Genomic DNA, 15200 nt, shown 5'->3' on the forward strand with positions numbered 1-15200 from the left:
TGGATCTAAAAAACAAATCATCATCCAGGAGGAAGTAGAGCATTTGAGGTCGTGTTATCAGAGGTTTCTGAGTTAAAGAGCAAGAAAGGGGAACGCTGCTTGTTTTTTGGGTATAATCAGCAAGGGAGCACAACAAAGCTTGTTACACAGACCTGGGGCCGTGGAAGGAAGGGTGGGCCAGGCTGGAAGCCTGGAAAGAAGGTGACTCACACAGCGAGCCATCTGTTAGGTGGCAGCTGTCAGTCAGCCACCTTCTTGGTACCTGAATAGGGCTAACAAAGATGAGACCACGGACTAGACACTAGAGCTTCGGGGTTAACAGAGTTGGGCCGCCAGCAACAACATTTAGCTAACATACCTCCCTCTTGTGGCCATTGAAAGTGAGCTTTCCTAATACAGAATTTCTCTTCCAAAATGCTGTGAGATGATGAGACCCACCTATCACTGGCCTTCAGAAAACGGAATCGCATTTATTTCTTTTAAATCAGGGTTTTCACGTACATTCCAGAGCAAACTTACCGTTGTATTTGAGGATTCGGAAGAAAGAATATCCACAACAAGAGGGTCAGAAGTCTGTAAATTTACCACTTCAAGCTTGGGATTAATCTGCACATAAAAAAGCGTAATATCAGTGTTGTCTGGAAGAAGATATTACATTTAAAATGTATGACATTCATGTTTTCACCTCATGAAAAAATTGCAATTTGTCAGAAGTTTTCAGGTTTGGGTATTTGAGTGTGCATTTATTTCTCCAAAAAAAAATCAACACGGCACTTTGAATTGTGCACTGCTGATTTTCTAAGGGGCGAGGGCACATGCGTTAGGCTTGGGGCCTAATTTATTGCTTCATTCTTGTGGTTCCTCCTATCAGTTCTAATTCTTCTCTATTCCACCTCCTGGCTTTAACGTTTATGACCTTGTGACCTTGGACCCGTCACCTCTCTGGGCACGGTGCCTCACCTGTAGAATGAGGGGCCTCCAAGGCCCCTTCTAGCCGGATACCTGGGATCCTAAGACAACTTTCTAGGGCAGAGGGTTGGGGGGAGGGGGACCAGAGGCAGAGCCTAGCTAGCATTTTCCACTTTTTCCTGTCTGTGGCCATCTCCTTTCCTGTTCTTTCATCGTCATCATGAAGACCCTGTTTTTTGTGCTTACCTGAAGCTGAGGAGCTGAACTGGAAGCACTGTGAGGAGAGTCAATGTGGGTAGGTCGAAGGAGAGGAGTTAAAGGGGACTCAGTAGCCCTGTCACCTGGCTACGCAGTATAAAAATGATTCAGGGGAAAGGACTAGCCTCCAGATGAATGGCATTTTCATCCTGGTGCTGCATGGGCACAGCAGTACCTGCTCATTTTTAGGACAAGTTACCAGCATCATCGGCCTTTAATAAGAACGCTATTAAATGACGAAAGGCAAAGTAGAAGACACACTGGATTTAGAGGTCGCAGGCTCACATGGATTGGAATGGACCTTAGAGGTGATCAATTCCAATCCTCCCTTCTCCATCACAGGACTGGACCAGTCATGTAGTGAACCAGGGATGAAATGATGGACAGCCTTCACGCTCCGCTGGTGTTCACAAAACGTCAAGAGATGCAGAAGGCCCCCAGCACATTGCGTGGCCCCTTAGGGAAGAATTTATGGCAGGGAGGATATGGGCCAGTCACCCAATGTAAGATGGGCTCGAGTCGTCACACACTAATGAGTTCACAGATCCATCAAAATATCTGCCATGTACTTATTACCATCTTAATAAATGCATGGTGAATTAAAAATAGATTCATTTTAAAGACGCTTTAGTTGCTAGGTAACTGTAACCATGATTCTATAAATCCGGCCCCACGTGAAGAGGAGCTGGTGCATTTCCCCTCTCTCTCCCTGGTACTCTTGCCCCATTGACATTGTTATCGTCATTCATCGTAACCTGGTCCTGACCAGTCCTGACCAGTAGGTGACTGGATCTGAAGATTCAAGGGCAGGAATGAGGGGGACAACTACAGCCTCGCTACGATTCTGCCGTCGAGGAAATATGTGCCTTCATGATTCCACAGAGGTGAATGCAAACCCGGGCTCCTTCCTGCCAAGGAGCTTTGAATAAGTGCCAAGTTCATTCCAGAGAAAGGAGCTGAGATGCAAGGAGGCCAGTCTTCTCCAAGTTCGGCGACCAGAGAAGACACTTCATTCTCTTTTATCTGCTGCCATCTAGTGTATGCTAGGCATTGTTTCCCCATGGAAACAATGAGATTACATAAGGACAGCTGGTCACCTGAACTCACAAATATCTAACATCTAAGAGGCCGCTTTGAAAAACATCTGTGTTCTACACACAGCTAATTACCTGATGTTTCGCAGAGCTGTCTACATAAGAGCTATCAATGCACATGCCAACGCGATGTTCAATCTCTGGATTGGGGGGAAAAACCCCCCAATTAATTTCATCCTCCTTTTCAAAGAGAGCAAATAGAAGCAACATTTCTAGCTAATCTCTAGGAAAGCTAATAATTCACATCGTTCATTCTTGTATAAGAACAAAAGTAGTAACCATGAAGAAATTCCGTTAGTACCACGTAGGATTTTATGATCACTGGGGAATTGAACCAGATACCAGAGCTGGACCCTAAGATAAAAGGAAAAATTATCTTTATGATCAATGTCCAAAGTCCTGGGGTGGGGAACCTGTGGCCTCAAGGCCCCATGTGGTCCTCTAGGTCCTCAAGTGTGGCCCTTCGACTGAATCCAAACTTCACAGAACAAATCCCCTTCATAAAAGGATTTGTTCTGTAAAACTTGGATGCAGTCGACAGGCCACACCCAAGGACCTAGAAGGCCACAGGTTCCCTACCCCTGGTCCAAACAGCTGAACACCCAAATTCCTTACTGTAGAAAAGAAACTGATCCCATGTGAGGATCAGCTAAAAGCCCTTTCTAAGACACCCATAAAGCAGCATCACCCAGCTATGGTGTTTCCCTCTTTGCCTTGTTAATTTCCTGGGAGAACAATACAGACTTAATAGCTCTAGTGTGGCAATTGCAAATCCCCAAAGCACTGAACAAACCATTTTATGAATGCATCCTTCTTAGTGTCTTAATGATTTTGAATCTTCTTCTAAAGTCATCTAGGATTCTGGTTTCTGCAAGACGTGCTCTCCTCTAGAACATACCCAATTCAACATAGAGCTTATCCTCTAGCCTGATAGAGTGGGAAGAGCTCTGCTTCTGAGTTAGAGAACCAGGGTCCACATTCTACCACTGAGTACCTGGGTGATCCTGGGAAGGTCCTGTCCCCTCCTGTGTCTCAGTTTCTCTATTTATAAAACGAGAGGGTTGGAATGCATGGCCTCTGAGGTCCCTTCCCAAGAGCCTCGCTCCTACGGCTGTCCTTTCCTTATGAACATCTATGGAGGAGGGAAGGCTAATCACGTGAAGATTCTGGGAGCCATTCAGTTCTCCCATCTCACACAAGGATGCCTGAATTCTAGTGCCAGTGTCCAGCATCAGGGAGGGCCCAGTGAAGTCAGTTTGCTGAAACTCACAAGATCTTTAGAATCTACTCCTTTTCCTCTAGGACTTCTCACCACCCAATGAAAGTTGTTTTCATTTCATTTCAGGAAGCAAAGTGGTCTAGGCCAAGAGTTGTCCAATCCAGTAAGATAGACCCTGAAACCTGCCAATTTTAATTTCTGTAAGTCTGTAAGTCTGAGTTACGCTCACAGCAAGGAAATGTTGCCCACCACTAGTGCCTGAACCTGAGCTTTTACACTTAATACATCCACTCAGGCTGCCTCCTTTCTGCTGTTTACAAAGCAGTCTGGCTGCTGCTACCTCTGCCCCTTTAGAAATGAGGCATTTCATTCTCCAATCAGGTGGTGACCAGATTTAGCTGGGACTCCTCATCCTTGAACCAAAGAAACATCAGTGCTTAGCAAACTGGGGTGGGGGGGGAGAGGATTTTAAAAGGGGCCAAATGATTTCCAACTGAAAGATTAAGATCATTATGTAAATTCCAAATGAGCCTCAAAGGAAACACATAGTAAAATCTCAACCATCCTGCCGGAAAAATAAGCTGCTGAATGTGTTAAGAGATTCCCAGGTTACTGCCAGAAAGCTCATCAGATAAGTCAATAATATACAATTGCCTTTTCCCTGCATTCCTCATTCTTTATATTCGTTCAATTCCATCACTAAGGTCTGATTTGGAAAACACACTAAGTCTCCCATTTCTCAACAGTAATAAACATAACCCGATACTCTGTCCAAGTCCCCAGAATTTACTTCCTACCAGAACATGTTGCAAGAGTTTGCGGTAGAATTGTTTGACCTGACGACCTGGCAGAAAGCGTGGGTCTGAAGTCATTCCATGCTCCCCCCTCTCTCCCTCCACCCCACTGCAAGGGAAAAAAAAATAAAAACTACCAAAAATTAGATTCAAACTAACCTTAAATGAACTTGCTAACATTCTCTAGTTTCAGTCACACCAGGCCCTTTCAGTGCTTTCCCTTTTACCAGGCTAGGTGGTACAGTGTAGGGCTGGAGTCAGGAAGATCTGAGTTCAAATCCCACTCCAGACACTTAGCAGCTGTGCGATTCTGAGCAAACCACTAAACCTCGATCTCAGTTTCCACATCTGTAAAATGGGGATAATAACATACCTTCCAGGGATGTTGTGAGGATCAAATAAGATAATATATGTAAAATTAAAGATGTGAATGCTATTAATATTATTATGGGTTATCATCATCATCATCATCCTCATCACCTTGCCTTCAGGGTTTGTTGGGGCATCATTTCAATCCATTTGAAAATAAAATCAATCTGTATTCAAAAGAGCACTTTGGTACTTCACTCATTTACTTAGATGCTCATCATGCAGAAAAGGGGGTGCTCTTTCCCCCCCAACTTTACACCTTCGTTTTATTTTAAGAAGAGCTTAAGAAAGAAACTGACAGATGGAGGCTCAGATGCCTTTTGCTTTAGCAGCTTTTCACACGCCAGTGATGCCAAGCGCTCGTCCTTTAAGCTACATTGCCAAATCCACTGACGCTGGCTCGGGCAGATTTTTACAGAGAGGTAAACTGAGGTATCGAGCAGCCAGTTTTCTCAGGACACTAGCAGGAGTTTCTAGTCAATTCAAGGCATGACACTCCTAGTCCAGAGTTGTTACAGGAGCCCTTTAAGTGTGTGAGGGATAAAGAAGGTGGAGAGCCTGGACCACCCCACCCCTGGGAGCTGGAGGCTTCTGATACTTCTGTCTCTCAGTCGGGCTGCATCACCCTGGCCCATGATCCAACATGCTTCAGCTGGGGACCTTTCTTCGTTTTTACCTGAATCAGCAGGATCACAATTTACCACTAGTCTTGGTAAAGCTAGGTAATGAAGTCTGGCTGGTTGTGAGGAAGGAGGGGGTTACAAGTCTAGGTGATAATAGATATCACCAAAAAAGGAGGTGAATAGGATAAAAATGTAAAAGTCTGAAATTCTGATGGAATGGTAAACTTGGAGAAAGTAACAAGATTAGATTGTTTTCTCTAAGCACTAGGACACACACACACACACACACACACACACACACACACACACACTTTCTCTAAGAACTAGAGTATACATCTCTCTCTCAAATGTGCCTAATGGGATATATAAGCCTTACGTATATTTTGGTGTTAAGTTCTCAAAACTGGATTAAGGAGTTTACATATAAATTATGTTAATAACTGTAAAGAAATTTTAAAGTATTATAGGGAAATAGTCTATCATTATTTGGAAAAACTTTTTTTATTTATATTGTTTGAACCTAGCTCTTAGATTAGACAATGCCTAGCCACACAAAGCTTGGTTCAAGCAATATTAATAAATAAGGTTTTCCAAACACTACAATAAAATATTACTCTACACAAGCAGAGGTCTGACCAGGTCACTGCCCTGCTCAAGAATCTCGCATGGCTCCCTTTTGGCCTCTCGGACAAAAACACAAACTGCTCAACGTGACTTCTGAAAACTTTCACAGTCTGGCTCTGTGCTCTCCTTCCAGCCCTATTTCAGATTATTTTGTGAACTCTACGCTGCAGCTAAAGTGGCTTATTTACTGCTTGTTCCCAGTTCATCTCCCACTTCCATGCCTCTAAGTGGGTCACTCCACACACCTGGAGCACACTCCCTCAGCTCTTGGAATCCTTCATTTCCTTCCAGGCTCAGCTCAGGCGCCACTTCCTCCAGGAAGCCTCTCCTGATCCTCCTGGTTGCTGGGGTTCTCTTCCTCCTCAAGTTATGTTATGGATCTAAGTAGACTTCTGGAGGGCAAAGCTTTTTGGTTTTATCTTTGTGCTTCTGAGCACATGTGATGCCTTGCACACAGTAAGTACTCTATCAGTGTTTGGCATGTGAATGAATGAATGAATGAACGAATGAATGAATGAACGAATGAGTGACTACACTCTGATAAGGAGCCGGGGGGGGGGGGGGGGGGAGGAATTGGGTGTGGCTTATTCTAGGGTTGGGAGAAGATTCCACAGAGCTCCTCACTACCAGCCAGACTTCACCCTCTAGTTCTCCCAAGATTAAGGAGAGGTGGTGATCTTGCTGCCTCAGAAGGAAAGCAAGAGAGGTGCCCAGCGGAGGCATGGTGGATCACCAGCAGCCAGGGTGACCCAGATGGGCACTGAAGCCCTGACCTCAGGGGTGGGGTGGTCCAGGCCCTCCCTTTTCTTCATTCTTCACACACATAATGGGGGTCAGGAAGCCTCTATAGTCACTGTGAGACCTCAGACAAGTCATGGCCTCCTACCTCGGGCCTCAGTTTTCTCATCTGTAACATGGATGGCTTGGAATAATCAAGCACAGTCAGCACAATGCTTTCCACAAGGCAATTCACAATTTGCTGAAATGTAAACAGCAGAGGAAGCTCATTCTCCTACCGTCACAAGAAGAGGGAGCCCTTGTCCTCACCAAGGCCAACCCCTCTCTTCACCCTGTCTTCCGCAGCAGATTGCCCCTCCTTTCTATCCCAACTCCCTCACTTCTCTTCAATCTCTCCCTGTCTGCTGGCTGTTTCCCTACTGCCTACAAACGTGCCCCTGTCTCTCTGATCCTTGGAAGCCCCTAATATTGATCCTCTTATCCCTATTATCATCCCATATCTCTGCTGCCTTTTGAGGTTAAACTCCTGGAGGAGGCCATCTCCAATAGGCGCCTCTACTTCCTTTTCCATCCCTCTACAGCCTGGCTTCTGGCCTCATTATTCACCTGAAGCTGATCTCTCCAAAGTCACCAGTGATCTCTTAATCACCAGATCTGGGGGCAGCTAGGTGGCGCAGTGGATAGAGCACTGGCCCTAAAATCAGGGGGACCTGAGTTCAAATCCGGCCTCAGACCAAATACTTGATACTTACTAGCTGTGTGACCCTGGGCAAGTCACTTAACCCCAACTGCCTAAAAATAAATGAATGAATGAATGAATGAATGAATGAATGAATGAATAAACAAATAAATAAATAAACGATCACCAGATCAGATGGCCCTTTCCCAATCCTCATTCCTCTTGACCCCCCTGCAGCCACGGACACCCCTTTCCCATTGATTCTCTCTTTTCGATAGGTTTTTGTAACACCGCTCTCTCCTGCTTCTCCTCCTCCATCTCTAACTGCTCCTGGGCCTACCCCTCTGGATCTTCCCCCAGGTCATGCCCCTATCCATGGGTGTCCCTCAGGGTTCTTTCCTGGGTCCTCTTCTCTCCTTCCTCCACACTACTCCACTTGGTGATCTCCTCAGCTCCACGGGTCCAGTAACCATCTCTATGCTGACGATTCTCAAACCTACTGATCCAGCCCCAGCCTCCAGTCTTCTATGTCCAACTGTTTATTAGACATCTCGAACTGGATCTCTTACAGACATCTTAAACTCCACATTTCCCAAGCTGAACTCATTCTTTTCCCCACTGGACCCTCCCTGCTTCCTCACTATCCTGTAACTATCAAGGGCCCTGCCATCCTGCTGGTCACCCAGGCCTGCAGCTTAGGTATCACCCTTGACTCCTCACCCTCTTACACTGCCACCCCACTGGTGCAGGCCCTCATCACCTCCATGCCGGGCCTTCTGCCTGCCTCCAGTCTCTCCCCCAGCCAGTCCATCCTCCGCTCAGTCACCCACGAGATTCCCTAAAGTCATTATGTGTCGTCCCCCCACCCCCCAATAAGTCCATTGGCTCCCTGTCACCTCCTTGATCAAATATTAAAGCCTCTGTTGGTCAGTGCTCTTCCTTAGTCGGCCCTCCCGCTTTTCCAGTCTTCTTACACTTTACCCCCCAACATGTACTCTTTGGTCCAGTGACACTGGCCTCTGGGCTGCTCCACAACCGGACACTCCACCTCCCGACTCCTGGGCCTTTCCCTGGTCATCCCCTACGTCCGGAATGTGCTCCTTCCTCATCTCGACCTCCTGGCTTTCTATGAGTCCAAACTAAAATCTCACCTTCTGCAGGAATCCTTTCCCAATCTCTCTTACTTCTAGCGATTATTTTCATTTTATCCTGTATACTGCTTGTCTGAATGTAGTTACTGACATGTCTCTCCTATTAGGCTGTAAGCCTTGACAGTAGGGACAATCTTCTCCCTTTCTTTGTATCCCCAGAGTTTAGTGCCTGGCACATAGTAGGGGCTTAATATATGTTTACTGAGGGGGCATTTAGGTGGCATAATGGATAGAGCACTGGCCCTGGAGTCAGGAGGACCTGAGTTCAAATCCGGCCTCAGACACTTACTAGCTAGCTGTGTGACCCTGGACAGCTCACTCAACCCCCATTGCCTCCAAAATAAAAAACAAAAACAATAAATGTTTACTGACTTATTGATAAGATGGAATAGTAGATAGTGCTTTGGACATTGAGTCAGAAAGTCCTGAGATTGAATTTAGCCTCAGACACTTATTAGCTGCATGATTCTGAGCAAGTCACAGAACCTCTCAGCCTCAGTTTTCTCATCTGTAAAATGGGAACAATAATTAATAATAGCATTCCCCCCCCCCCAGGGCTTTCATTCATTTGGCAGTGTTCCAAAAGTCTCCACTATTTTTGTCCAAGGATCTGGAATCTTTAATGTTGAGAGGTTCACTGGCATGTATTATATCCACACCTTGGGAAAGTAGTGAGTGACCTCTCTTAATTTTATTAGGTTGGCAAAAAGCTGCCTTCATATCCTCTGAGCAAGGAGCACCAATGAATTCATATTTGTAAAGCACTCTGTAAACTTTTGTAACATATAATGCTAGCTGTTATTACTAGCTATTAACTTTTTAAAATCAAAATGATTTATTTATAATGTTAATTGCTGCATAAATGTTGAGATGTGCACTAAAAGGCCTCCAAATCACAATCTAAAAGGCATTTAACTAGCAAGGCAACCAAAATAACATGTAATCTAAAGAAAAACTCCATGTAATCCTGCCAAACGCCCGATAATATTATGACGTCCTAACAATGCCACTTAAGTTAAGAGCTCACGCTTCATAGGTTTGAGGTCCCTTACGTCACCAAAGCATTCTAGGAACAGAATCAGTAGAAGAGACTCTTTCACGCTACGGAGAGTAAGAAGCATGCAGATGAGTGAAAGGATTTGGAGGGGACAGGCTCTAGTGTGGGGGTGAGGAACCTTCAGCCTTGAGACCCCCTAGGTCCTCAAGTGAGGCCACAGGTTCTTCACCCCTGCTGGTAGATGTTCTCTGCTCCTGTGCCAGCTGTCTCCAGAGAATATTATTAGACTGGTAAATTAAGAGTCTGATGATCCTTTCTCCTCTTTCTCATATTTATGCTAAAGGAGAGGTAAATAATAGAACTGACTTCTGGATGCATATTATTGAACCAGCGCTAACTGCTGAAACGCTTTCCCTTCATTCCTATAGAATTAAGAAAACTTTGACATGGAAGGGATGTCAGAGGACGTGGAGTCTTCCTGACAAATGTGCTAGAACAGGACTCCCACCCATAACTCACCTGGCCAGTGGTGAAAGCCCTCCATTGAGCGGGGAGCCCACTTCCTCTTGGGGCAGCCCCTCCCCCACTTCTGGACCGCTCTACTAGTTGAGAAAGTTTTCCTTAAATTTTCCTCTCTGCAACTTCTACTCACTGCTTCTGCTTTCTGGGACCAAGCAGGAAAAAAGAAAAAAAAAAGACTAATCCCTTTTGATGCGATAGCCTTTTAAATATCTAAAGTTGGTTCTCATACCCCTTCTAAGCCTCTCTTCTCCAGGTCAAATTTCCCCAGTTTCTTCAGCTGATCTCACCTGTCTTTTGCTATCATGGTTTTCCCCTACAGATTCTCCCATTGTTCATGTCCTTCCTAAAATGAGCCCAGAACTGTATGTGCTGCTCTTAATGTGATCTGACCAGGGCAGGCAATGACCTTATTATTCTAGGACCCTCTGAGTCTCCTAAGGCAGGCTGGAATTGCATTCATGTCCTTGGCTGTCATATATTGTTACTGACTCTTTCCACCAATGTCCTTGGCTGTAAAGCCACACTTCTCCCATTTTGTAGTTGTGAAATTTATGCTGAACACTAGTGGAACACTTTACACTTAGACCTACTAAGTTTCATCTTATTACCTATATAAAAGAATTCATGCCAGACTTAGGATATTTCCCAAACTCCTCATCCATTTCTCCATCTATCTAGGTGATCTATAGCACACTCTCTGTTAGTCTTCCCTCAAATATCCACCTCTACACTTCGCCTCTCTGCTTCCTAGGTTTTCTCATATTGAATTGGGATCTCTAGTTCACTGGCATATAAATATCTGAGACCAAGTGTTTTTATTATTGACTGATTTTGATTTATATAGATTTAATATTATTATTGATTAATTATTGGTTATTATTATCTGACTTCAGTTCCTGTCTCAGATTTTTTCCTCCTATAAACTTCCAAATGTTTCAACTGTTCTTCTTCCTATAATGTACATATTTTCTGTAGTATTTAACCTGATGGATAAATGTTGGCAATTTTCCCTTTGTGCCTTCTTTTTTTTTTTTAATTGAAAGCCCCCTTTTTATTAGATTTGGAAGACTCTAGATGAATATATTCTTACCAGCCCTTATAAGGTGCCTTCCATATCTGGCCATGGACTTATCATTCCTAGATTTTAGACCACGGATCTTACCTTGGAAGACATGGACTTGTTTAAAAAAATATATATGTGTGTGTATGTATGTATGTATGTATATATGTATATGTAACATATATATATGCATGCATACATATATATATATATGCACATGCATATATATTTTTGATAACTATTTCAAAATAATTGGCTGCCTTTGGAATCTTATGTATTTTTTTTATACATTTAAAAATACAATTCTGAGCAGGGCTCCTTGGGCTTCATGGGACTGCCAAGGGGTCCATGACACCAAGAAGCATAAGAACCTCTATTTTAAACCATGGTCCAGAAACCCAAACCCCATTCTTAGCTGAATTTTTCTTCACTAGCCATCCACTTCCTAAAGCTGCCTCTTTTCTTCTAAACCTCTTTCATTCAATTGACAGCAGTACTGCTAATACCCTACGTGTCCCAAAAGTCTGCAGCATTTTTGTCCAAGGATCTGGACTCTTTAGTGTTGAGAGGTTCACTGGCATGTGTTAGATCCACACCCCGGATAAGCAGTGAGCGACTTCTCTTTATTTTACTGGGTTGGCAAAAAGCTGCCTTCGTGTCCTCTGAGCGACGGGTCACGCTTACTTGGTGGCACCTGTAGACCCAGCTCATCAGAGCATAAGCAGCAGCTGCTGTTGCTTCAGAGGACCCGGCTTCCTGGGATGCAGAACAGCCTCATATTTGCTCATTAGCTTCACATGCTCAGAGGCCCTTCCTCCCTTTCTTCTATGTGTGACACACCACCCTCCAAGCGCCTAACATAGGTCAGAATTTCCCTTTGCTTATTAACTTTTCCTCTGTTGACACTGAAACAATTCTTCTGTCCCCCCCCCACCTAATTCCTGATAACCCTGATAATATAGAGAACGGAAATGCATTCCTTAAGCCCCTCTGCTTTTCTCCTCAGGGGAAGACCAACCTGCATCTTAAGCATGGTCGTGCTCTGTTTCTGACTGTGTATCCTAAGTGCTGAGCACACTGCTTACGTAGTATGGAAGGTACTTACTATCTGCGCTCTGAGTTCTTCCTGCTCTCCTTTCTTACCATAAGTGACATACTCAATCTATCCTTTCTGGCTAATAACTCTCTTGGAGAATTGCTATAGCAAACTGCTTGTAAGAACCATAAGGATTTTGCCATGGAACCAGGGGAAGAAAGAGCTATAGAAGAATGCAGTGAATCAACTGTGTCAAATGCAGAGAGGTCAACAAAGATGAATTTTCAGAAAAGGCAAATGGATTTGGTAACAATGAAGTCCAGGGGACCCTTTTCGAGAATGATCAAGGTGGAAAGCAAATGACATGGAGCAGTAAAAAAGTCTAGACGACTCATCGGATGGGCCTGGCAGTGAAAAGAAGTGACACAGGATGGCAGAAAATGGGGACAGCAAGCATTTCTGTAGCCACTCGAGATCTCACTGCAGCTGGTGCAAGAGCTACTCTGAGGGAAAATAGATGCGTTTAGAGAAGCTTTGGATCTAGAAGCAAAGAAAGGAAAGAAGCTGTGAAAAGCCAGAAGGCACCAGTAGAGAGGGAGAAAGGGAATATACAAGAGAGAGGATGGAGACGTGCTAAACCAAGAACTCAGATGAACATGAGAGGGTGGGATTGAGGACTTCAGATGAGGGGCTATCATTAGAACAGAGAAGGGATGCTTTTCCTTCTGAGACAAGAAGGGAGGAGGGGACAGATGAAAATACGGACAGAGTGGGAGAAGAGGAAAGTTGACAGAGCTCTGTCTGACAGCCTTAATCTTCTCAGGAAATAGCTAATACTAACCTCAATTGATTCAGGTTTTCTACCATGGTGATGAGAGGTTCTTGGGTAGATATCAAGAAGATGAGGTGGGGCATCAAAATGCAACCTTTTGATGTTTTTTTTCAGAAGATCTTTATAATTCATCTCATCGAAATTTGTCTTCCACAATAAAATCTAAAGAAAAGTGAATAATAAAGACAATTAATGTTTTTAGGATAAAAATTAAAAACATATCTGATTTTAAAAGGAATCCCAAAGCCCAATTAGTCTGATAAGATTCCAGTGCATTATGGTGACTTCCCACTAGACAACTGGACTTCAGTTGGAACGCTATGAAATGGGATACAAACGCAAAGTATTTTTTGAGTGAAACTATCAAGTCCCGCTTTCTGTATCAAGCATAGCAGAGCTTGTGCATCTGAATGCATGGCATTCCTCAGGGTGCAGAAGGTGGGAAGCAACGAATGGATCCTGCCATTATTACTGGGGCTCAGAATGCCATAGAACCACAGAAGGGTCCGGGTGGGAAGCACCAATGGGACCATCAGGCCCAAGCCCCTCACTACAGAGAGAAGAAAACCAAAGCCTTGGGCAGGGCCCCCAGCCACACCTCGAGGAAGTAGGAGAACCAGGTCTCAAATCCCAGGCCTTCAGACACAGCATCTGGTGCTTTCTCTCTACTTGGAAATGCTATTTCAGGGGAATTGCTACCAAGGCTAGTTTATGATCCACATTAAAAAAAAAAATGTCATATGTCATGTTTCTGACCCCAAATAGTATCACTGAGTTTGATCACCCATCTTATTCAGCTATGAATAACTTTTCGCTACTGCCAGCTAGTATTTATTAAACACCTACTGTGTGCCAGGCACTATGCTAAGCTTTATAAACATAAATTCATTTTATCCTGACAGCAACCGTGAGAGGTAGGTATTTATTATTACAATCCCCATTTCACAGATGAGGAAACTAAGGCAAACAGAGATTAAGTGACTTGCTCAGGGTCACACATCTAGTAAGTGCCTGAGCTCAGTCTGACAGCCTTAATCTTCTCAGGAAATAGCTAATACTAACCTCAATTGATTCAGGTTTTCTACCATGGTGATGAGAGGTTCTTGGGTAGATATCAAGAAGATGAGGTGGGGCATCAAAATGCAACCTTTTGATGTTTTTTTTCAGAAGATCTTTATAATTCATCTCAGGTCTGACCACCTAGCTGCCTCAAATGGCAAAAATGTGTAGCGTGGCAGCAGCGTCAAACTCAGCTGAGGTCAGCATTTTCTCTAGACAAAGGGTCCCAGAGAGTTGAGGGAGCTCACAAACCTGGGCATCAGCACCTCCAGATGTGAACTGCTGGCCATCTTTTGAAAAGGAAATGGCAAAGACGGGTCCCTAGAGAATGGGAGGGTACAGGAAGGAAAAAGGAGAATTGCTCAATGATGCTCTAGGATACACAAGATTATAGAGAGTACTGACAGTCTATTTTTCATCTCACTTTATAGAAACCAGACTCTAAAAGACCTCTGGTTGAACACCAGCTGCTGACAGTTAGCATACAATCTTAAAATAACCTTGAACCAATTATAAATTATAACAAGAAAATATATCATAATCTCTTTCATCTTTAATCATTCCTTTTCCATGCTGGGAAGCATTCATGTCAGCAGCAGACATTTCAAGGAATGGGCTGGGATGCCAACATATGAACACAGGTCATTTCCTACTCCAAAGTCTTCACTTGGGTTTCTCTGTCTGCTTCTCCCATGGATGCAGTGAATAAATTAAAAGTCCTTTAGACTTTTTAATGGTCATCAATCCAACACTCACTTCACACTGAAATATACATGGCATTTGCCCTTTAAAGGACAGCTTGACATAAAAAAGTATGTTTGCTTTCTGTTTTTCCAATTTCAGTTTGCTTTTAATATACCTTCCAAGTTAAACATGGACAATTTCCCACTTACAAAACGATCTGTACATAGGAACCACCACCTTTATAAAACCTACAGCAGCAGCAGCTGCATTCAGAGAAGCTGCAGATTCAGATGCAGAAGGAAAGGAGCTCAAGGCTTAAGGAACTGAACCCTGGGAACAGACCTCCAAGCAGGGGGAACCTGCTAACCAGTGGGTCCCATGCCCTCAGTCATTTTACTTTTGATGTCACAATGTTCTTTACTTTACTCTGAAATGCTTCCTTAGGCTCCACAAATTAAAGATGTATTTTTTTTAGCAAGCATTCTTTTGGGGGGAAAAAAAAAAGGAGACAGCCAGGAGTGGTGGTATACACCGACAGTGCACCTCTGTGGC

The 15200-nt window shown here is 43.9% G+C and overlaps 1 protein-coding gene across 6 annotated transcripts in view; it reads right to left on the bottom strand.

Moving 5' to 3' along the window:
• Positions 1-15200, bottom strand: part of POC1B (POC1 centriolar protein B) — a 108633-nt gene that overhangs the window by 46654 nt on the left and 46779 nt on the right. For all 6 annotated transcript variants that reach the window (XR_002325921.2, XM_020993452.2, XM_020993453.2 and 3 more), the window contains 3 exons: positions 14217-14285; positions 12915-13067; positions 520-606 (listed from right to left, as the gene is read on the bottom strand). Coding sequence is in view for 5 of the 6 variants with exons in the window: in XM_020993452.2 (XP_020849111.1) it covers positions 520-606; positions 12915-13067; positions 14217-14285 (309 nt within the window). In the remaining variant the exon portion in view is untranslated. The remainder of the gene's footprint in view (positions 1-519; positions 607-12914; positions 13068-14216; positions 14286-15200) is intronic.

This window comes from Phascolarctos cinereus, unplaced genomic scaffold, assembly GCF_003287225.1.
Source record: "Phascolarctos cinereus isolate Bilbo 61053 unplaced genomic scaffold, phaCin_HiC Scaffold_1;HRSCAF=81, whole genome shotgun sequence".
Taxonomy (NCBI): Eukaryota; Metazoa; Chordata; class Mammalia; order Diprotodontia; family Phascolarctidae; genus Phascolarctos; species Phascolarctos cinereus.